Source organism: Harpia harpyja, chromosome 2 (assembly GCF_026419915.1).
Source record: "Harpia harpyja isolate bHarHar1 chromosome 2, bHarHar1 primary haplotype, whole genome shotgun sequence".
Classification (NCBI taxonomy): domain Eukaryota; kingdom Metazoa; phylum Chordata; class Aves; order Accipitriformes; family Accipitridae; genus Harpia; species Harpia harpyja.
The window spans coordinates 79,796,755-79,820,282 of NC_068941.1; the positions used below are offsets into that span (position 1 = coordinate 79,796,755).

Below are 23,528 nucleotides of genomic sequence, written 5' to 3' on the forward strand. Positions count from 1 at the left end.
TATTCCAATAAACAAAAGGAATGAAATATGTAAAAGCCAGTCTACAGCAAAGTTATAGTAGTTTACAGCTAGTGACCCTGAAACTTCACTAGCACAAATCTGTCCTAACCTGAAGGTATAAAGCACTTTTAATAAAAATAAAACTTCCACTGTTTCACTTGCCAGAGCTGAGTGAAGGCATGAGCCAACCTAATTGCATGGTTATCCTCAGACCAATTAGATACATTCCGTAGCACTTTCATCTTTACAGTGAGGTTGCTCTGACCATTCTGGTCCAGAAGTGCTTCCAAAGTGACTCCATGCCTGTACTGTAGCCTTGGATGCAAGAAAAATACTCTTCCCACTTCCACAAGAAAGACTCACAATCACTTGAAATAGGCTTGGACAGGAATTTTTATTTTTAAGCATAGGAACAAATACAGTGGAATTCCAGACGATGCTCATTTCTGGCTAGATGCCACCATATCACAAAGAATTGCTGTTAAGAGAAACCTATGTGCAAAAGCTGTAAAAGCAATTCAGTTGGAATTTAAAGGATAAAGACAGCCCTCTTCAGAGACTACTACACGATTTTATATCATTTCATAAAAAATAGAAAAAAAAAAGGGGGAAATAAGAAAAGGTTTTAAAAACCCAAACAACTATTCCATTTATGTCTATTTCCCTGCACGGAACTGTGCCTAGCTTTGTTTTGGGGGTTTTTTTTAATGCTCTTCATCTGTGCCCTGATGCCTCCATAACAGCCACATTTGACTATAATGGCACTATAGTATGAAAACAAGGGCAGGCTTATTACTAACAAAACCATCAGAAGAAATGTACATCATCGGAAGAAATGAAAATTATTAGTGATTTTGTCAGTCATGATTAGATGTAAACCCCATCTTTTCTCTCACAGAAATTACTTACAAGATGTTTAGTCTTATTGACTTTTTCCTTCCACAAGAAACCTGAATAACTGAAACTTTGTCTTTCATATTTTCTTTGAATACAACAGCTACTAAATAGAAATGATCAATGTTAATCATTAACTGGTAATTGACACAGAAGTGGCAGACATTCAGGTAACCAACCATATCCACATAGTATTTGTCTTATGTCTGAAAACATTCCAAATATTTGAGTATTTTTGCTTACACAGTGTCTACCCAGAGAAGGAAATAATGTAGAACATCTCTACATTTTAATTAACATGCAAGTAACATACGGTACTGCCTACTTAAAGTTACTTTTTAATTTGGAAACTCAACAAACTCACACCTAATAGAAGACTGCTCAATCTCAATTTTGAAATTGAATATGCTATACCATATTCATTAATCTGAAGTACCCTTAAATAGAAACTAGCCCTACTTCCTAAGGAAAAGTAATATAAAGCCAAAATGAAGAATGCCTGACAAAATAAATTTCATTCATTTCAAACGCGCAACTCAATAATGTAACACAAACATTCTACTTCATTACTTTTTCCTGAAATAATTATTTCAGGAGTTTTCATAGCACTAGCTTGGGGGTTTAGAATTTAGGAACATTAAAATGTTTTCTGGCATTTTGGAAAAAATATAAACAGATTATTTTGAAAAAACTGTTTACTATAAAATAACATTACATAGTATTAAATATATAATGTACTGGATTATATTATACCTATATTAATAATACTTTAACATTTACTTGTTTAAGATTCAGAGCTAAACCTATACTCAGATGAATTTATATTTACACAATTTGTCTTACTGTAACCTACCAGTTAGGCACATAATTACAGATGTAACTGAATGGGAACATGTAATCAATAAATATATCCATTTCATCTTAAAGGCCCGTTTTTTTCATTGCTGCATTTAGGATTAGTCTAGGAGACTTGCAGTTCAATTTCCGTCTCATTCTTGTGCTGCTTCAACCTACTAAACATGTCTCTTCCTGATGTGGAAGATCCCTCTGGGCCTGCAGATCTGTCCTGTATGCTTGTTCACAACTGCTTCAGCTTGAGCAGTTAGACGTCATAATAATATTTAAATGTCCCTAAACTGGAACATTGGCATCAAAATCCCACGTGTATCCAAGACAGCAATCCAGACACCTTCCTCTTGCAGCATTTAAAACTTACCAGGTTCTGCTCTACTCGTTTTGAAATGTTCCTGTAGGCCCACATTTCTCCCATTGATCCTTACCCTGGTTGCCCTCATCTGAATTACCTTTTAGACGTACCCTAATCTCACCATAACCTGTCGAGGAAGCACTTCGCAGCTGGCTCTAAATCTAAGGGATATCAGTGCCTAAACACAGGCAGGATATCTAACTCAGGCACTTGTGTAACTCAGAGGACCCCCATGCTAAATGCATCTCTCTTGCATAAGTGTTACTGCAATCTAAAGTAAAAATGGACTTTTACTTTAATAGAAACTCAAACTGCAAGTTAACTGCAAGACATGGAAGTCAATCATTTTCAGTTACAAACGTTAGGTCACCTTCCTTCTTCACATGAGACTCCTTCCTTGACACTAAGGCCTATTTCTTCTAACGTGCCTGTACAATGAATGGGAACCTTAGATCCCCTAATGCTGGGTTCTGGATTACAATCTAAGATGTCACGCTGCATTGCATGGCTAACTGGACTTTATACTGGATTCAGACAAATTCTTTTCTGCACTAACTACTGTTTTGCTGCACAGCTAACTGACCATATACTCTAGTGCACTTACAAAAAGTAAAATGGAAAATGGGGTGGAAAATGCCAGAGGAAGATAGTATTTTCGACTCTCACCGAAATAAAGTGCGTTTTTCTAAACGTAGGTCCCGAGACTCCAGGATGCTACTGTCTTGGTGCAATACAAGTGGCTACAGAGCACGTGTCAGGAACAAAAGAAGAGAGCGCAAATTATTTTTAAGATATGTAAAAAAGAACAGCTGAGTGGTTAAAAAACATGTCAGATAACTCAGAAAATTATTAATATAGGTTGTATGCATTCTAGTGGATATTCATTTACAATATGCAACATGACTAAAGTGTATTTTATTTTGGCTAGTTGTGAGACAATGACCAAACTTCAGCTCCCACTGGAATCAGCAGGCATTCAGGAACTCAGTGTTTCAAAACAAGCCTAGGTCCTTCAACTTAAATAAATTATTACATAGAATGATGCATTAGAAAATATGGCAAGTTAACAGTCTTTAATGATTTAAAAGAACAGGCACATAACTATGCACATTTATTGTTTTTTTTCATTGTAATCATCTTGATTGATCATAAACACACATTTAAGACAATAAATGTTTCACATCCACAGCTTCTCTTTGAATTGGAGACACTTCTGTTGGAATAAGAGCCATCACCCCCACTCAGTGTAGACTGCTGTCTTAGAAATTTTCCTCGATATTAAAACATGTACCTTAATTCTAGCATGAATTCCTCTCATTCGTCTTTGAACAACTGAATGTCATTATGTTTCTTTGCTTTAATGAAGTACCATCTACTACGACACATTTGTTTTCTTTGTGGATACTTTCAATTAAGTACAAGCTAACTGTTACCCTGGACAAACTACATGGACTAGATACCTAAATTAACTTAATTATTATAAGGAAATCCTTGTCATAAGCTCTATTCTGCTTTCTGTAATGTAGATACCACAACCACAGTACTCCACCAGTTCTAGTTTCACTAAAATTCTCCATCAATTAACTAGCATTGCCAATGTAAAGCTATAGGTAGAACCAGGAGATATGTATTACTACTGAGAGAACAGAATTCCTTATTAGTAAAATAAATATGCAAACACTTTTAAAAAAGCACAGGAATATGCCATACCTTATCACCTCCAACTAAAAAAAGGTCCACTGCAGCTATGTTAATGCCGTGTTTCTCACAGAGCCCAGACAGCACCTCTTTGATAGAGAATCCAGATTTAACAGCCATTTTGCTGGATGAACCATCCGGAAGGTTTATACAGCAGTATTTGGGGGGTTTCTCTTTATCTGGTACAAATGCAGGTAATCTTGAGGCTTCCGACTTGACAAGAAAAAGAAAGAAAAGTCAGTGCCCAATGGGAAAGTTAGGAGTGTGCATAAACTTTCAGAGTCTGCACAAATCAAACCAAGCCAAGAAGCGTACTTTCTACCATGTTTACAGTTTAGAAATCCTTCCCAATATCACAAATATCAGATAAATTTGAATCCTGAAAAAAACCCAAATGTTTAAAGATAACAGCACTGCACAAATCTAAATGTATTTCAAGAACAGAGGAAGTTTTAGACAGTGAGGGTGTAAAACAGGTTACAAGATTCTCAAACTACAGCACAGAACTCCGAGTCAAAAAGTGTAAGAAGTAAATAAAATCTTATTATCTTCCAAATAGCTAAGTGTCTAGACTCAATAATGACACGCTGATGTAAAAACTACCATTGGCACATTTTGAATCAACATTTCAGTGATGAGGAACACCTTAAACATCAGGTTCCTCAAACAAAATTTCCTCTTCTTTTAACATAATCTGAATGCTACACATACAAATACACCACAGAGAAATTAGAATTTTAAAATAATTCACTTAATGACATGCTTTTTTTTTTATCAAAGGGGAAAAAAGTACAATGTTATGGGTTAAGGCTAAAGGGCACAGCATTAACCTTTATTCTAGAGTAACAGTAGAATAGTAACACTACTACGAAATACCAAAAGCATCTTTGAAAATTTAACAAAAAGCTCGCTTATAACTTAAAAGGACACTACAAAAATACTGTTTTCAACAGTCTTCTAGGGTGCTCACAGTGCTTTTTCTCTTCTCTTTAACTTGCTGCTTCTCATCCAAATCACAGTAACTTTCTGACAATCGGTTGGAGTGGGAGAGAAAAGAGGGGCTGTTGCTTTAGGGGGGCTTTGCATTTCCTGTTTTTTAAGATAAGACTTTTCTGCAACAGAAATAAACATGTCTTTGCCATGCTTGCTTCCCTGATCAATATTTGTAGCATAGGCAAAATTACATAGTTGCTAGAATCTAGTCTACTAGAGGGATACCAAGACTACAAAAAAACTTTTTAAAATTTCCTTTTTTATATTCTTCCTCCATATCAACATAGTTAAAATACAGTATTACATTTATGTTCTATTATTAATACTGTTTTAATTTTGCATATCATTAGTTTTACACTGCAAAGTAGACCTTGATGGTTAGAAATCACAATGTCTTCACTGATGATGATTTTCCTACATACTATGACAAAATCAGTGTTTGCAATGAAATTCCCTACCTCTCTTTCCTCAGATTTCATGAGCAGAGTTAAGTTACAATGACAAGAACAAAAACTCACAACTTTAAAAGAAACAGAGAGGAAAGAATCATGACAGACACTGGTACCACAGAAATCAGCCTAACACAACTTGCATACAGGTCAAGCAATGGGAAAGCTTTAACATGTCGTTCAGAACAGAATCTCAAAGCTCTGGTAGGTGGAAAAAGCTGTTTATAAAGAGGTACAGTAGCTCCCTTTGAAAGGCAAACTTGTATTCTGGAAGTTTACTGGTGTCTGAAGTTAAGACAGACAAGATGCAAAGGATATCTTTCTGTTACAAGGACAAAATAAGAAGCAATATATGAACACAACCTCTGTTACATTTCTAGTACTCTAAAATTGCTCAATATTACATCTTTCCCTCTAATTGTATCACTTAAAGACCGTTTCTTAAATTACTACTTTAAACAAATTACTTCACACTACTTAGAAGATTAGTAATTCACTGTTTTCACTGCTTCCCCACTTCTTCATTATTAAGAGCTGGTCATTACCAAGTCAAGACTAGCAGTTGATGACATGGAGCCTTGTGATTCCCGTCTGTATGATAATCCATTGGACTGAATAGAATCTGTTTGTGGGAAGAATGAGCAATCAGTAAAAAGGCTTTTTTTTATTATTTATTATAATACAGAAAGCTATTTCAAATATTAGCTCCTCTGGTCAGAAAAATAATTTTTTTCATTAAAGGAAAAAACACCAAAACTTCATATTGTGCACTGAAGCGTGCAAAACCAAAACAATATTTGGTCAAGTATTTCTTGGTTACGTAACCCTTGAATAACCCCACTTGCTTTTATATTTAAAAAAAAACCAACCTAAACCCCTTTTGGTTTTAATCTTAAAATGTATTTTAAAATTTATAAATTATTCTGCTTCTTCAGATATTTTGAAGGGAGATAAAATATTTTTAAAAGTGCAACTATGGTGTTAGAAAACTAAAGTCTATGACAATCACTAGTCACTTTCAGAAGTTTAAGTCTATAATCTTAGCAAATGCCTCTGATGTCTTTTCACATATGAGTATAATGAGAACACTTAAACTATCTATGTGATCAAAGATACCTTGTGGACCTGGGCCTTTATTAGAAAATAGCGAAGAAGAAACCACAGTAACAATATGATCCAAATTTGGTGCTTCAGTGGAATTTCTCTATTATTTTTAACACAATGTAATGAGTTAATGCAAAACTTTCATCTCTTCCTGTAAAGGCCACGTACAGGTGCTTTCATAGGGGAACTCTTCGTTCAACTCTCAAAAACAGTTAAGTAACAAAACAGCAGATTACAAGGGTTTTCACAATTCTAACTCTTCTTTTTTCATTTTAGTCAGAAAAGGTGGAAACAGGTAGTGAGTGTCTTCAAAAGTCAACATACCTGTGTGGTACTAATAAAAGAAAGAAAGGTAGGATAATGCAGATGGAGGAATTTTTAAATAGCTGTAACTATAGCACTATTTGCATGTACAGCTCCTGAACTTCTCTGTAAGGAGTTGAAATTATCTCACTATAAAAATAGTAGCTCTCTGCTTCAAAAAGCAATTGCCAGCACACAGAAATGCAGTGTCTACTGGAAAGCAGAAAAAAAGTCTCTTGGAAGTCAATAAAAACAAATTTAAATATTTTCATACTTCTATTTATTTGTACATCTGCTTCCACAAAACTTCCAGTGATACTAGCCCCGCTATGGCCTTCCGACTTGACAGTTTCTTTTCCCTCTGTCACACCCAAGGACGCACTTAGATGCAAACTAAACATGATGAGATTAGTCACATCTATTGCTGAAACAAGTTTGCAACAAAGTGGAATGTGAATACTCACCATTTGGATAATCACCATTTTCTTTTCTCTTCTGTGATTTTCCCAAACTCTTACTTCTTGACCATGAGAAAAATGTTCCCCTTTTTTTCTTCTCAGTGTCCTCCTCTCCTGACTCTTCATTTAAAGATCTTCCTGACTTTGATTTACCACTTAACTATCACCAAAACACAATTAAATCATTGGTTGGATCACAGTTGTAAGTATATTACCTAACATAAACCTTCCCACGCTTCTTCCCAAAACAAGAGTGTGATGGTCAGGTTAGCTGTCATCTTTACCCCACTCACAAGTGTATATACCAGCGTGCCTCTCAGTAGCAATCAAAAAAAAAAAATCCCCCCAAAAACAGCGGAAACAAAAAGAAATACAAGATGGAAATGTGCTATGTGATAGGGAATACAAAACAGTAGCTGGAAACAAGCCACAGAGAGCTCCTGCAGACATGAAAGCAGTCTCCACAGCTCACCAATAATGCCTAAGTTAATGTGGAAAGGCCATTTGCCTTGCTTTTAAAACACAGAATTTCATTTCAGTATTTCAGATATTTTTCCTAGGCTAGGCTTGAACTTGAACTGCATTTAAAGACAATGACAAAGTATTGTTTAACATTTACAAGTATAATCAAAGTATTTACTAGTGCTGAAGAATACAAATATCAGGAATGGTTGATATTAAACTAAACTTGCTTTTAACAAGCTAACAATGTATCTTGTTAGATTATTAGAGTATTCCTTAAAATACTACTTTTAAAAAGGTTCCTAGTCATAAAAATACATAATAGCAGATGGGCTAATGTGTAGTGATTGACATGAAAAATGCAAAGTTATAATTTACCCATACAGTTATGTAATACTACGGTGGTATTATCTACATGAAGAAAAAATAAACTCTAAATAATGTTGGACATCAGTAAGACTACAGGTGTAGTTTTTAAGCAACTGTATCTGTTTTACACAGAATTATCTTAGTTCAATAGGGGCTAAGAAATTAAAAAACTATCCTCGGCAAAGATCAGTTAGATTAGGTTAAGCCTTCTCCAGTAACTTCTGATAAAATGTCTGCTCTCAGCAAAGGTTAAAATATCACATCTTAATTCCAATATTCAATCAAAATAAGCTTCTCAACTGATATAATAAAATAATACTAATTTTTTTATTTGTACACATATATTTAAATAATAACAAAGATTTAAAATTATATTCAGGAAGTAAATAGCTAGAAATCTGATTCAAAGTTATGGATTAAAAATAAAAAAAAAGTATTTTCCTCAGTACATAAAGATTTTGTAATTATATTTGCCAGCGCCACTGAACAAACATTCTAATTGTGTTTTATATATTATCTTTGATCTTCTAAAGAACTTGAAAAACATTATTTAAGAGCATAGTTTTCAGATAACAACAATACAAAGGTAACCTTCTTCGGTGTTGAGATACTGGACTTCTCTGAACTGATACTGTGTTTAGAAGTGGGGCTGCTGGGAACACGCTGAGGATCAGGAAGAGGACGACCTTCTACTTCAGCTAAGATGCATTCTTGGTAAAGGGGGGATTTGAGAAAGCGAGTATAGCTATCAAACTTCATCAAGTTAAATATCTGAAATTAAAACACAATGGATGATGGTTACATAAGCTTAAATAACACATGAAGAAAATTAAGCTTTTTCACAACAGCCAACTCCCACAAAATTTAGGACATTAACCTGTAAACAGCAGTAGGCATGACTTTGTTTAAACCTGGTTATATACACTGCATCAATTTAAAGTGAAACATAATTTGATCTATTCCCTTAGCACAAGTTTGGAAAAATGCTATGATTTCTGCAAAGTGCATGAGAAGCTGAGATGCTGTAGAGTCTTGACAACACCATCCTCATAGCCATCTTTTACTGCATTTACGCCTTTGTACATTCTATGAGAAGCGCGTAGCAAGCTAGCCATTTTAAATATTTTTTAAAGATTATTACATCAGTACTATATGTGACAGGATTAAATTATACAAGTGTGTTTTAAGGTAGCTGTGAACAAGAAAAAGGTTTATGGTCTAAAACTCAAGAATATGATATAAACACAACATGCAGTAGTACACAGTGATACAAGATATACAAGGTTAATTACTGATGCGGTGAGGAGCAGAGAGTCCTTCACAGTATTACGTAATGATCATGTGCCCGATCATATGAGGGAAAAAAAAAATCAGTATCTTTGGTGCTGTAAAACCAAGACCTTGAAAAAGAAGAGTTTACCTAAAATGGCTGCTCTGGGCAAGACCAACATTTATCTTTAACTAGACAGGAAGGAAGCAGCTCTATACCAGGCCAGGAGCAAATGTCTGAGGCTAATTTAGCCAAGCTAAATTCATGAAAGTAAAGGAAGAAAAGTTCTTTGTTAAATGCTAAACAATGTTTGAATTTCTTGTTCCATTTTTGCAAACCTATAGTTTTAAGTGAATTCATACTTTTACGTTTGTATCTTCTCCAGTGATTCACTTGATCTGAAAAAACAGTACAAATACCGCCTTCTTTGGACATAACAAATTCCCTACAAGCGAAGAATAGTACGCACTACCCAACTGGTTATGGTATTCCCAAGAGTCTACAGGGAAGTCCATCACTAAGCCACTGCAGCCCAGCTGCAGACGGAAATCATTTTTCAGATTGTGCAGAGACACCCTTCTCAACAAGCATTAGTCCAAAGCTTCTCTGGCAAACTGCAAGATGCTGCAGTGTCACAGAAACCTAATGCAAACTGAATGCTGACTTCCACATTCTTGCCTTCCCCCATATATTCCCATTCCCTCTTAGGTGCTACCCATTGTGTTTGTTGGGCCCTCTAACAAACTGTTTTCCACATGGTAAACTATGAAAAAAATACTTCTGTAGGGTTAGTTTTGCCAGCTTAACATTCTGAAACAGCTCAGCACAAAGAGCAATGTGCCCTCAATGCAGTGTCAAAGAGACAATCCAGTGTCAATGGCTCTTCCCACTTGAGAAAACTGTTCACAAAGGGGAATGCCTCTCTCATGCTATGTAAGATACAATCCTCTGACCACAGGTATACTGGCAAAATTCAAAAAGTCAACTAGTTTCAGAGCACACGTAGTCTTAAGGTCAAGGCTCAACAAATTATTCAGCGTACACAATGCACATAGCTTGGAAACATTGAGTTCTGTTGAACTGAATAACACTGTGGTGTATTGCCAAAATAGCATAAAATACAGAGGAGCAATTACAAGATATCAAAATGCCTCAATCTCACAGACTCATAGATGAACTGCTGATACAAAGTTAGTTATCAGGGAAAAATGGTAGGTGCAGCCTGCACATACCAACACAGATGCAAAAACCAAGCTAACTGAAAACCACAAAATACTTCACCTGCCCTTGAGGTTTTCAAGGAAAGGAAATGTATAGAGGTTACACTCAACAAATCACAGTACTTTAAGCTAAATGCAATTTGTGCCCCCAAAATATAAGACACTATTTTACAATGCAGCAAACCTTAAATACCTTAAATTTAATACAGTTTCAGGATGAAAAACAAAGCTTTTCAGAGTTTCCTGTCACAGAATCTAGCACCAAAAGAAGGTAAAATTGTTATTCCATGCTAGGTAGTTCTCTGCAATATTTTCTTTTATTCTTCCTAAGAGACACAAAGAGAGTTACTGCAGATATGAAGTTCGTAGATTAAATACACTTAATACAGCAAAAATATTCCAACCTTTTAAACTTTGCTGGACAGAGTGATGACAGCTTAACTACTTTATCTTGAGCTGATCATCATCTGCCCTATTATGTTGCTAGCCCACGCTACAAAGCCAATTTCCTGCATTTAGCATTATTATCATATTAATTTACACATGTAAATTTACACTAAATTCTGCTTTTTGGAAAAATCTAGCAGATGCTATTTCTTGTTCTTACAAATGAGAAAGAGAAATATAGCTTATAAAAGCATAATTTGAACTTTACACGTAAACAAGGGTAGAAAAACCTAAATCCATTTATGCAACTCCACATGAAGCAAATGATACTTTATTCTTATTTTAGTATCTTCAGGTGACCTACACTGTCTTGCATCCAGAAACACTCAAAATACTTGTTCTTATTCTATTACAAGAAACAGTGAAATCCTAACTAGACATTTTGGCTACATCCACACTGTCATATTACCCCACCTCTAACAACAGGCTCAAGGGCAAATTTGCCAGGCTATGGACAGAAAGCAACTTCCAGCAGCATTCCCAACAGGCAGCGCTTGAGAGCTAATGGTTTCGGCAGTGCTTTCCAAGGCACTTTCCCACACACTCTTCTGCAGCTCCACTGCAGCCTTACAGCAACACTCCCTGTTCCCCAGCATCACATAACACTTACCCAATGACCACCACAGATCAGCACCCTCGCACGCTATATACTTCAGTGTTGACATCTAAAAAATCTTGTGAAAGACCACAAATGCAGAGCCTTCGCATTATTAATATGGCGTCCCCACCCCAAGCTGAACTTTGAAAGTCTGCGGGTGTGTTGTGCTAACTACACACACCTACAGTTCTGTGTTCCCGAGGTCATACCACCCACCAGGCCCACAAAAGCGATCCACTGCAGAACCACCACTTAGGGAAACCAAGATATTAAGAGCCATCAAGGCAGCCAGTTACCCAGCACTGACCTCAGCCGGGCAACACACCTCCAGTGGCACACCTAAGCTCCAAGGCCGCTTACTCTGGCAGAAGTAACTCTCATCCTGCTTCCCCTAATTTTTCCGTGGGAGGAACAGGCCCTGACTGAGAGATCTGATGGGAGAACTATAGAGGCATTGACAATTTGAGATAAGCAGGCCAGGTCCAGACAGGCCACGTGGCTGGGATTAGACCCACGGCAGCACTTCACATCAGCATTTTCACCCACCTGATGAGCCCTCCAACCTAAGGACACAGCGTTTTCAAAGAAGGAAGAAAACCTGCATCAGCCCAGCCACCAGGCTCATAAGAGCACCATCTGCTCCACCAAACAACTGGGAGAGGATGAAGAGGAATTCAGGCATGGGCTCCACAAAGCCAAGATGAGGAATGCATGAAAAAACATCTGGGAAGATCGTGGCTGGTAATTCCCACAGAAGCCTCAGGCCTTGGTAGGTGCATGGGGGGTAGCTGCAATGTTGTAATGCTAGAAGCTACCAGCTCAGCAGTTAGACCTACCTTTCTACCTCCACTTTGCAGATGGAGGAAGATACTATACCCACCTGCTCGGACTGCCCCAAAAGCATGCGATCTGAGGTTGTACGAAGACTAAGATTGTGACCTGCTTCATTTATTCAGTTCAAGCTATATCCTTGATTTCTGAGTAACACGATCTCAAAATTAGTTCTACTAACAAATCGTTAGGGTGGGAGAGTTACCAAACAGATTACTTAGGAGAAAAAAGAAACTTAAATTCTACAGAAAATGTAAAGTGTATCCTCTTGTTCCATAACTGTTCTGTTCTGAACATCAATAATTATTTAAAATACATCCACTTCAGAGGTCTTCAGGCAGCAACAGTTTTAACAAGCTCTTTGTCTGACAGTTCTATTAAAGCATAAGGGAAGGACTCCTTTAATACAACAGACATATTGTACAAACCACTTTAACCAAAATTAGACACTATTTGTGTACGCAATTGTCCACTAAAGAAAAGAATAAGCAATCATACGCAAACACCATATGCGATGGTGTTGCAAGACAAGTAATTATTTACTTGCACTAAACTTTCATTTCAATAATAGTACTTTTCAGATTATTTTTTAGTTAATGGAAATTTTCTGTACCTATGCAAATGTACAGAAAACCAGACAAGCAGCCTTCCATTATACAGCCTTTTTCTATTCTGCTAACAGAATCTATATGATCTTGACTTCACTGTCTTTTTATACATAGTAAAATACACAGCATGTGAAACCACTTGTATAGATTTTAACGTACTTCAAAGGAAAAGATAATAGACATAAATGTACAGCAGTCATGTTTCCTATGGTTACCTGAAGTTGCTGTTCCTTGAACATATCTGGATGCGGAGAATTGAGAATATCATCTGCCAACTGTGCCTGGCTATCAATATTAACTGGGGTTGTAGCTTTGCTACACAAAAACTTACTGAAGATCTCCCGAGCTCTGTAAGAAAGCTACAGAAAAGAAATGCTAAATGTATGTCTGCTTTAAAACCATATTTTTAGACAGGCATTTCCTACACTGATATATTCCACCCCAAAATATACAGCCATTCTAGTTTCCTTAATATATAAGCATTTTTCATTTAACAGCTTTTGTTAGTTTTAGGCATATAAATAGGGTTTCTCCTTTAAAATTACAAATATTCATCAAATATTTCTTAAGCAGTAAAAGTTGCCATCAAATAAAAATTATTTTTGCAGTTTGATAATTTTAGAAGTGAAACACATCAAATGCTGTCTTACAAAGGAGAATACATTTTTTAGATTTTAGACCTTTTACATAACAGTTACTATTTAAATAAATCCTCTAAGCTTCAATTTCTAGAATTTAGAAAAAGGTAAGTATATATATATATGAATATTTACAGTCAAAACCATTCATGTTCTATTTTTAACTTGTTTACTTTGAAACACCCACATTCTGAAAATAAGGAAAAAAACACCAAACTGAGCTCAGAGCCCTTAAGGGTGGTGTTCAGAAAATACATTGTTCGAAGACAGAAGAAAGTGGGGAAAAAACCTCAATGGTCCACAAAAGAGCTAAGAGGGACTTGGAAGATGAAACCGTTTCCACAGTGTAAACCTGACTAGATCTGTCTGTGGTATAGACAGAAGTGTTGCCAACCTGCACAAAATTCAAAATCACCAAAACTGCCTGAACAATGTAGGACTATCTTAAAAGGATGAGATGAAGATTCTCATAATTTGTGAACAAACATGACTACACTTAGAGCAGCAGATATATCTAAGTTAGTTATAAACACATTATCTTGGCTAGAGAAGGCAGTCCAGCTGAAAGAGCACAACAGAGGCTAATTTTCACCTCTCCTTGACACGTTAAATTAACTTGCTCTGCACTCCCTTGCACTGGGCTGCAGCTAGACATTTTTCAACATCCAGTATACCTTAGCTCATTTTTACAGAGCTACCTCTGCACTTTACTGCAGTCTAAATATATCCAACATCTTAAACTTGGGACAGTGTTCTCAGGGGACTGAGAAAATTAGACTGAGGCTCCAACCCTATTTTAATGAAGTCACAGTACAAAGACCAAGCACAGCTCCAATAATTTCAATAATCTTGAAGAAGTAACAATTTTTGAAGAAGCAACACCATGTACTGAAATACAACATTGACTTACCTCTTTTTTATCATGTGCAGGTACATGGTTAAAATATTCACAGGCCTGCCAAAATAAAATATTTTCTTCACTAAATTCTTTCCGTAGAAATTCCTACGGGAAAAATAAACAAATAAATAAATGTCTCAAAGAAACGAAGTTACTTGCTATTTCAAACAACATATTTATAATGCTTGATAAGTTTGTGTAATGGTAACATTTCAATCAGTCTCACAGTCTAGTTTTCTTCTAAAGTAAAAATCAATGCATGTCCAATATATGCCTAGTGCTTCTCCTCTTTCTCATTTCTTTTTAAATGTACACAGTTGAGAAGAATCCATCAAGTTACAATCAAATCATTTGCACATACAAAGTTTGAAACTTCATGTTAAGTAGTGTATAAACTAGTGATTAAACTTTTAATAAAAATTTAAATAATTTATAACTACATTTAAAAATTACACTGTAAACCAGCTGTCTTTAATTGCAGTTCTACTAGCATAACACAGTAGATGTTTATCGAGCAGGGCCCATAATCAATTCTGTATTCATTCTGCATCACATGGCAACTACAAAAAATCTTTTATCACTGCTTGCTGATGTGGTTACATGGGTTCTCCTTGGAAAATACATTCTTAGAGGGAAAAAAAAATCTCCCACTAGAACACACAATAATCAGGACATTTATATTATAGCACCCAAAAGTCCAAATGAAGACTGAGATCCCATTCAGTTGGGAAATTGTACAACCGCAAACTGTCCCTGATTGAAACCTGTTTAATTTAATATTCTCTCAGCATACGTTTCTTGAAAGCATTTTAACCACTGGGGGGATGGGGTGAACTTGGTCCTCTAAAAAAATTATCTAGGCACTCATGTAATTGGAACAATGCTTGTTTATACTGTAGAGCTTTAGGTATCAGTGTTTAACTAGAAATTTTACTTTATGTCAGCCCACAAGCCACAACCTTCACTCAAGTGTCACACTGGTATCACTTAAGCTTCCTTAACATACGAGGCAGTCTCAGAAAGGAGTGGAAGAGTAATCTTCACAGAAATACTTACAACTTAACTTTATTTGTGCTTTTTAGAGTTACATAGAGTTTAGGGAGTCCAACTGTAAGAAAGCAATTGAGATAAACTACAATACAGGGAGTCTAAAACCACTAGCAAGCTCTCAATTTAAACTAGAAGTTCTTCAGATACTTAACCTGAGACACCAACTGTATAAAAGACAATCCAGAGAGTAGTCAGGGGACATTTCTGCATTTTACATGTAATTACAGATTAAAAGAGAATCAAATTAGTGAGCAGGAACTGGAACCCAACTGCCTACTTCCCCACTCAGTGCCTTCACTACAAATCTACAGTCAATCTCCTGCTTGCTTGCTTTCTGGCCACATGATTTGGGCACAGCTGGCTGTACAACAATTCAGCTTCATCAGGAAAACTGAGTGGTGCCCCAGTTGGAACATTATGTAGCCTAGCAGTTGTCACACATGACTGGGAAGCTGGAGATGTTGGTTTGAACCACTTGAGGAGGGAACTTGCAATCAGGTCTCTCACTTCCTGGATGACTGCTCTAATCAGCAGACTATTATGCAAAATGTGAGTATTTGCAAAACATGCAAAATCTCTTCTTCTTAGAGAGTAATTCCTGCTCTGTGACAAAGCTGTCCTCAGGAAAGGCCTAGGCATGCTGAATCCCAAATGCACCAAGATGCTTACTATGTAATCACGAATTAAACGCTGATGCTTCAATGTTCTTGAATACTGGCAGAAATCTGTAACTGCACAGTGTTACGATAACCAGGTTGCAAGCAAAGCTAAGCAATGGCTCTGGATCTCTCCTGGGCCTCGAGAAAATGGTGGTGCACACAAATTTCAACATTCCCTAATTGTTCTTTAAATTGGGTACTTCTTTAACACATGCACTTTTGCAATGTTTATAAAAATAATTTCTAATTAAAAGAAAATGGGGGAGGGGAAGGGGGGGGGGGGGAGTAAAACTTCCTGAATATCTGAGGTTGCCTTTTGCTGAAATGAAATGTAACTTTTACCTTTTAATCTGAAAACTTAGAAAGTAGCTAATGTAATTTTATAAGTTTTTATATAAGTTTTGAACTTTCATAGTACTGAAAAATTACTGCAGTAATTTTTTAAGTGTACATAAGTAAGTTTTCTGATGGCTAACAAGTAATTAGAAAAGACAACTAAACTTTCAGTAGCACCCCCACAAACTACATCCTTTTTCAGGTGGACTCTAACATCACATCAGAATTGTAATTTTTCTTTCAGCCTGACAAGAAGTCTCAGTATCTAAGCAGAAATGCTAATAATCCGCAGGCTACTCTGCTAAGAAAAATGGAAAGACAGGGATAGACTATTTTGCTTTCATCTTCCCTGTTTCCTCAGACAGGTGTTCACCATTAATGTGGTTTTTGGGTCCCCACACCAGTTAAGATGGAAGTCTGCTTATTAATCATTTTGGGATTTTAATACTTTTGTATCAAGTAAAGGAGTCTTTCTAAGTTACTGCAGATTCCAATAATCTACATCTCCTACACCATAGGTTTTGTTATATTCTCTTTGTGAAAATTATCTGGGTAGCACAAACTGTCCTTGTGTAACATATTCAGAATCAGCAACATACTCTCAGTGCAACAATGCAAAAGTGTATACACTTCAATTTCCTTACATGTAAAATAGAGATGATGCTATTTACAACTTCATAAATGTGCTGTGAGGAAGCTTAATTTATGCTTTACAAATACTCAACACTATTCCGGCAAGCTGCAGCTTTAACCGGTGCTCTTTGCTACCTTAATTAGTTCTAAAAAATATTTCTAAAAACCTTTTGCAGGAAGATAAGCCACTATATCATTGAAAAAATCTTCTACGTAGCTTCCAACATTTCAGTAGGTAAACGTGAATAGATTACCAATTCTGAGGAAACTACTGCCTTTTTCTTGTACAAAGGCTACAGATACAAATATAACAAAATGTAATTGTTTCACAAAATGCGGAAGCATTCTAAAAGCTCAGATACAAAGCAAAATATAGCCTCCATTTTTATTTGAAACTTTTGCTATCCAGAAATGGTTGGCAATATGTGTGAACTCTTACTGAACTGTGAGCCAGTTTAAACTTAGAAAGATACTCACGTAACAACCATGTCAGCATGAACTCCTATCTCTTATCCTATGTAAGGTCAGTGTCAAGAAAGAAAAAAGAATACAGGAGAATTACTGCAGCAGTATCAGGTATTTTGAAAGGCCTCTTATCATCCCTCAGAACTTACCGAAAAATATTTAACACCAACAGGATCCTGAAGAAGACGCTCAAATGAAACAGCCCAGCTTGCAACTCGTCTTTCTCGAAGTCGTCGACAGCTCTGTACACTGGGAAGACTAGCATTGCTACTGAGGCTGTTTTCACTGATGCAGTCCTTCAAATCAGTACTATTCAGCTCTGTTAAAAAAAATGAACAAATCTGTAAATAAAGTATCATTCACTTTTAGTCTTCAGCATTGTTTACTTGATTTATCACACTTCCTGCTCAAGCTCACAGTACTGCAGACTTCAAAATATCCCTCCCCATTTTTATTAGGAGCACCTGCATAGAAAAAACAACCCCAAACATCTCTCGATTTTCTTCTGTTCCACTGCAAAGAGAATTAAATTAGAGTCTTAAAAGCAATCCCCGGCCAGAAGCACAAGGGGCAGGCACAAAAGGTAATATTTTTTCTTGCTCCACAAAATAAAATATTTTGGACAAAATTTTCTGCTCACATTCCTCACCCCATGGACTGCACTCCTTCATAAGATTATCCAAGGAAGGTAGACCTTCAAGAACGCACCATTCACCAGAAAGTGGGCAAAAACCTATTTGGTGATAGGAGATAGCAAAGTTTCATACACTCTTAAATCAGTAAAGACAGGGACTCTGTGAAGTTTTTCATGGAAATGAAAGAACCCTGTTAAAGACTGAAAATTTAGGAAAGGAGTCAACTGAGGAAAAGAATACTAAGGAAAATGAGCTAGTAATGGATGCCTTCCTCACCCACAGCAAGTAGAGGTATCAAACCATAGATCCTCAATTTATCATGGTTTCTGATAAAAGCAGGGATCCGTGACTCCCTTCCAGAGTCGTGCCAACATAGTGCAATAATCTACAGACCCCAAGCTGAGAAATGAACAGATTCTTTAGATCTTGAAAAAACAGAAGTGCTTTTTTAATTCTGAAAAACAAATTAACAAGAAACCATAGAGAATTCAGGAAAACACAACCTTGTGTAGCAGCGTAACTAATAATTTCAAGTATTAACCCCAGATTATCTTTGTCACATATCAGTAAACAGAATACACACAAAAAAATTCTTAAAGCGACTACTTGTTCACAGAAGTGCAAAGGTGAATGAAATGACTGCTCCGTGTAAAAGAGGGAACTGTATACAAGAGTCTTACTCACAAACTTGTCATTTATTTGTTGCACGCCCTTTTACAAATCACCGCTCTTTCCACCTCTCTGTTTACACAAATGTAAAACTGGTATAGTTCTACTCATAGATACACACCTCACAGAGGTGATCTGAGGTTTAATTAATTGTGAAGATACAACCAAATAAGGCCTGAGCTACCTGGTCTGATCTCATAACAGACCCTGCTTTGAACAGGAGGGCACTAGAGAGATGCCAAACTGAATGAGATTCTGTGATGAAGGGATAAAAAAAAAGCAGACATTCAATTCTCTGAAAAATTAGCAGTAATAGATGTGAGAAAATAATATCCTCAAATAAAATCAATGGTATCTTCAATAATTCTATGCCAAACAGAAAAGCAAATATACAGCTCACTATAAATGTAAACTGATTGAGAAAACTGAATTCACAACCAGCAAGAAATGGCCTATTCTTCACAGGGACATTTTTATTGTTATTTATTTTCCTCAGTTAATCACCTGGACTAACTAAAGCAAGAAGTAATTTCACCAAAATTACTACTTTATAAGATCTCCCAAGGTCTTCTTTTCTGTTATATATATTTCAAAGCACTTTGCGTTTCCAAATTCTATGTTACAAAACATTCCTGTTCCTCCCTGGAAGTATGAACTTCGAAAAAAAGGACCATTTAAATAAAGATAGTTATAAGCATAGGAAAAAAGTTGTAAAGATAGTTGTAAAGAGAAAAATTTAAAAAAAAGTTCTGGAACTTCATTTTTAAATGTGTTCTGTAGCTCAGAAATAGTTACTAAGACATAACAGTCAACTACTGCAAATTTCTGTAAGCAAAGCTACTGTTTAAGACAAAATAAGACAAAGAGACAGAATTAGGTTAGGGAAGAATGAAAATGTAACTTTACATTTTCAACAAGGATAATATTTAAGGACCATAACAACACATCAGGTATATAAATATTTTTCTTTGCCTAATCATCATATTAACCAAAGCTAATTAAAAACACTCAGCAAATAATGCCAAATTTTCTTATAACGAATATTTATTCACTTTTTCCTTTAAGATGTATGAAAGAGCATAACCAAGTCAACTGTTAGCTTCATTAGAGAATACCTGTCACCACAGTGAAACTATTGTGAAAGAATCTAATGTGAATCTGAAGAGAATTATATCTAAATTTATTATCTGAAGTATTTTGCTTTAACTCTGCAGGTGGATATGTTTTATTTTACAGTCCAGGATATAAATAGACACCCACTTCTAGATCAATCTGGAACAGTTTCAGATACTGCCTCACTCCTAGAGGGTTCAATCCCCAGCGTTCTCCAGCGATGAATGATGAAAATTTCCTAGTTCCTTTCAGGCTAAATCAGAAAGGTAAACTCATCCCACATACCAAACCGTTTAAACCTACTTGGCTGACAGAGGGAAATTAGGGAGTAGCCACACAAAGCACTCAGCTCTAATTCCACAAGTCACAGTGCCTTAGGACTCAGAAGGGATTGCAAAATGGGAGGCACAGCAGTCATTAGTGGGTCAGCTTCACCTTCCTCCCTCCAAGTGGCAGCTGTTCAATTTCCCCATGGCAGGCAGGAAGACCAAACTGCAATTACAGTCTCTGAGTGTTTACACCAGTGGGTGACTGCTAACTACCTTTAATTGCTAGCAGCTGCTCCCTCTCGCCAGCTTGTCAGAGTTACATTTGCTCTAAACTACACAGAGGTCTTGTTCCTCTGATATGCTGCCGACTCTGGAGGTCCCAGGAAAACAAATGAACCAAAATAAGACTGCATTTTCAACAACTTTGAGAGCTACTGGCACAGGTCCTCCAATGTGTTAAAGCAGCATTAAGGGATTACTCATTCACAGTAAACTGTCTCTGTTCTGGTGGACTTTATTTAGCTAATTCAGATTTTTTCAGAAAGAGCTATTTGAATTCATACTTAACCCTGACACTGCTTTGTTTTCCCTTAGAGCAAAAATGCGGTCAGGTAGCTTTTAAAATCTGTACAGATTTCTGCTGGGGTACCTGTCAACCTGAAAACAATACAGAACAAGGTTGTTTCCAAGAATAGGTTATTCTAGTTTCTTTTACCACATAGATCAACAGTTGCAATTAAAACAGTTACAGTCTAGTGCAGGTATACCATTTAGAATCAAGAGAAAAAGAAAGGTCAGATGGGAAGAAAAAAACCTCATGAACTATAACACTAGTACACAATTTATCCAAATCACACTTAAATGAAAACTGTATAAGCCGTAACTCCTGCTGCACTCCTCTTCCAGAGGAATGTTTCCAATATAAGACTTCAGTGTCAGGTTTCCCGACTCTCAGGACTCGTGCATTCCTAGGTACACACAGCCCACCTTGGAAAGCAGGAATGGAGAAACTTTCCAACCGAGTCACATATTTCATCTAACGAGCACTCTGTGGTGATCATTAGAGGAAAGATAAAGCCCTGATTCCCACCCTCAAACTGTTCTAACCACAAGGCTGTTGTGCAAAGTGGCCTCCTCGTTCTTGTCAAGTGTTTAAAAAAAGAAAAGCAGCTATTGGGAATCTCAGGGTGTCAGAGAAGTTTACTGTGAAAATCCCAACTCAGGTGCACAGACAACTTAGCAGTGTTGTGAAGTTTCCTAATGCCTGCCTTCCTTTCTCCTTCCTGTGTGGAAGCACTGACTCATCTCGCATTACCTGTAAAAGGAAGCTCCTTACTCAAGCATCCTGAATCCCAGGGACCTAAATTTATTTCTGTTCTCTTCGAGAGCCACCGCACCTAGTGAGGAAGTACTACTTTCTGTGCAAACTCATTCAGTTTCATTTATTACCTTCTTCAAATATAGAATTGACAAAGAAGGCTTTCTAAAAATCCTCAAAATCCAATATTTTACACCTTTTGTGTTTACACATTCTGTGGAGGGTCTTGGTTTTATTTATTTTACAAAAACAGCATTATGTAAGAAAATGCAGCCATTTGATCAACTAAAATCTTGAAAGTATTCAGGATAAGATACTTGGAAAGTTTTGATTTAAATCATATAAAGCAGTAAGTCTGAATACAATTAATTAAGGATATTTTTGTATGCATTTGTTTATAAAATCCACATACATTTTTCAACCTACAAATAGTTTTTATCATTGTGAGAAGCTACACATATTCCTTGTAATCATCGGAACGCATACATTCATATAATTAACATACTCCAGTTAATCACTAAATACATTACCTGGATAAAGCTGATAAGAACCACTGTGGTGCCACTTAATCAAATACTTCAAGCCATTCACTGAAAGCCATCCTTCTGAATCCATACCAAGTTCAGCTGTAATGTCCCAGAACCCATTGGGTGCAGATTAGTTGTACAGTGCGGCACATTGTTCCTCCGCAACTTTGGGATAAGGGAACCTAACGCATTTCCCCCCAGCAATTCCTGGTAGCCTCTAACACCATTCTAAACAACCTGATTCTTTACCCTCATGGCTTCAAGCAGAGAAAAGCAATAGTATACTTAACACAAAGCATTATAAAATGCTACATAAATAATTTAACGAAAAGACCTTTTGCCACTGCTGCTAAAGGAACTTGAATTATTTATGTTACAGTGGAACGCAGCTACAGCAAGCATGCACTGCCAACATAATGACAAATAAGTCATATACCTGTTGGAGGAAACAATCCATCTGTATTTATAGTATTAGAAGTGTAAATAGTGTTTTGTTTTACTTTGGACTTCATTGCGGATTTTTTGCTCTACCTTCTTTAGTTACTTTTTAAAATGCAGTTTTACATTATTTATTATTGTAAACGTCAGTTTCCTTTCAAAACAGTCTTTAAGAACACTTTTCCTTATGAAAATTCTTTCCAGGTGACGAACACTAAAAACAAAAATCAGCAGAAACTACGGCAAAGTAGTATCTTAGGAAAAAGACATGCCTATAATATCTGTTATGCTTTAAGTATTTGGAAATAATAGACTTCAGCTTTGTGGAACTGATCTCTGTAGGGAATAGCAGGTAAGAACTGACTTAGACATTCTCAGTAGCTCAGATACCTTACCACCTGTCTGTCTGGAAGATGAATGATGATTTACTTCTATTGTACGTCCTTTGACCTTAAAGTTTTCCCTTTGTAAAGTGCTGTCTGGGTATCAATAGTCAAAGTCAGACATTAGCTGGGGACTGTTGATCATCCCTGTGATGATTTAGATGGCACAGTGCTCAAAAACATCAGCTACAGCCTGCACGCTGTGTACACACTCCCACTATTCCTGCAGTCAGCAGGAATGGACAGTTTCTGAGATGGGAAATAGGAGAAATCTGCTAATTACAGGTTCCTGTAGTAACATAAAATGGTTTCTGCTGTTCCTAGAGCATAGGTGCTGCAGATTAATAGCAGTGATCTTGCATCTGAGCTTTATTACAGTTCGCATTCTGATTGTCTGCAATTCATTAAGCAAATCAATTACAGTTAAGAGTTGCTACTGGTCAGCATCTCTGGAAACAACACTAATTCAAGTACCTATACCTTTTACACGTTACCTATCTTGCAAAGCCCAAGTGCACAGTTTTGGCTGATGAGAACATCCCAGCCTTGCACAAGGTGAGTTACCATGTAAAATAAATGCAACAAG

General features: G+C 36.5%; 1 protein-coding gene across 4 annotated transcripts in view; it reads right to left on the reverse strand.

The window, feature by feature from the left end:
• The window catches only part of RGS12 (regulator of G protein signaling 12), a 90,510-nt gene that overhangs the window by 18,703 nt on the left and 48,279 nt on the right, over positions 1-23,528 (reverse strand). For all 4 annotated transcript variants that reach the window (XM_052780597.1, XM_052780600.1, XM_052780599.1 and 1 more), the window contains 8 exons: positions 17,740-17,909; positions 14,460-14,552; positions 13,127-13,270; positions 8,529-8,708; positions 7,113-7,266; positions 5,787-5,863; positions 3,812-4,012; positions 2,768-2,841 (listed from right to left, as the gene is read on the reverse strand). In XM_052780597.1, coding sequence (XP_052636557.1) covers positions 2,768-2,841; positions 3,812-4,012; positions 5,787-5,863; positions 7,113-7,266; positions 8,529-8,708; positions 13,127-13,270; positions 14,460-14,552; positions 17,740-17,909 — 1,093 coding nt within the window. The remainder of the gene's footprint in view (positions 1-2,767; positions 2,842-3,811; positions 4,013-5,786; positions 5,864-7,112; positions 7,267-8,528; positions 8,709-13,126; positions 13,271-14,459; positions 14,553-17,739; positions 17,910-23,528) is intronic.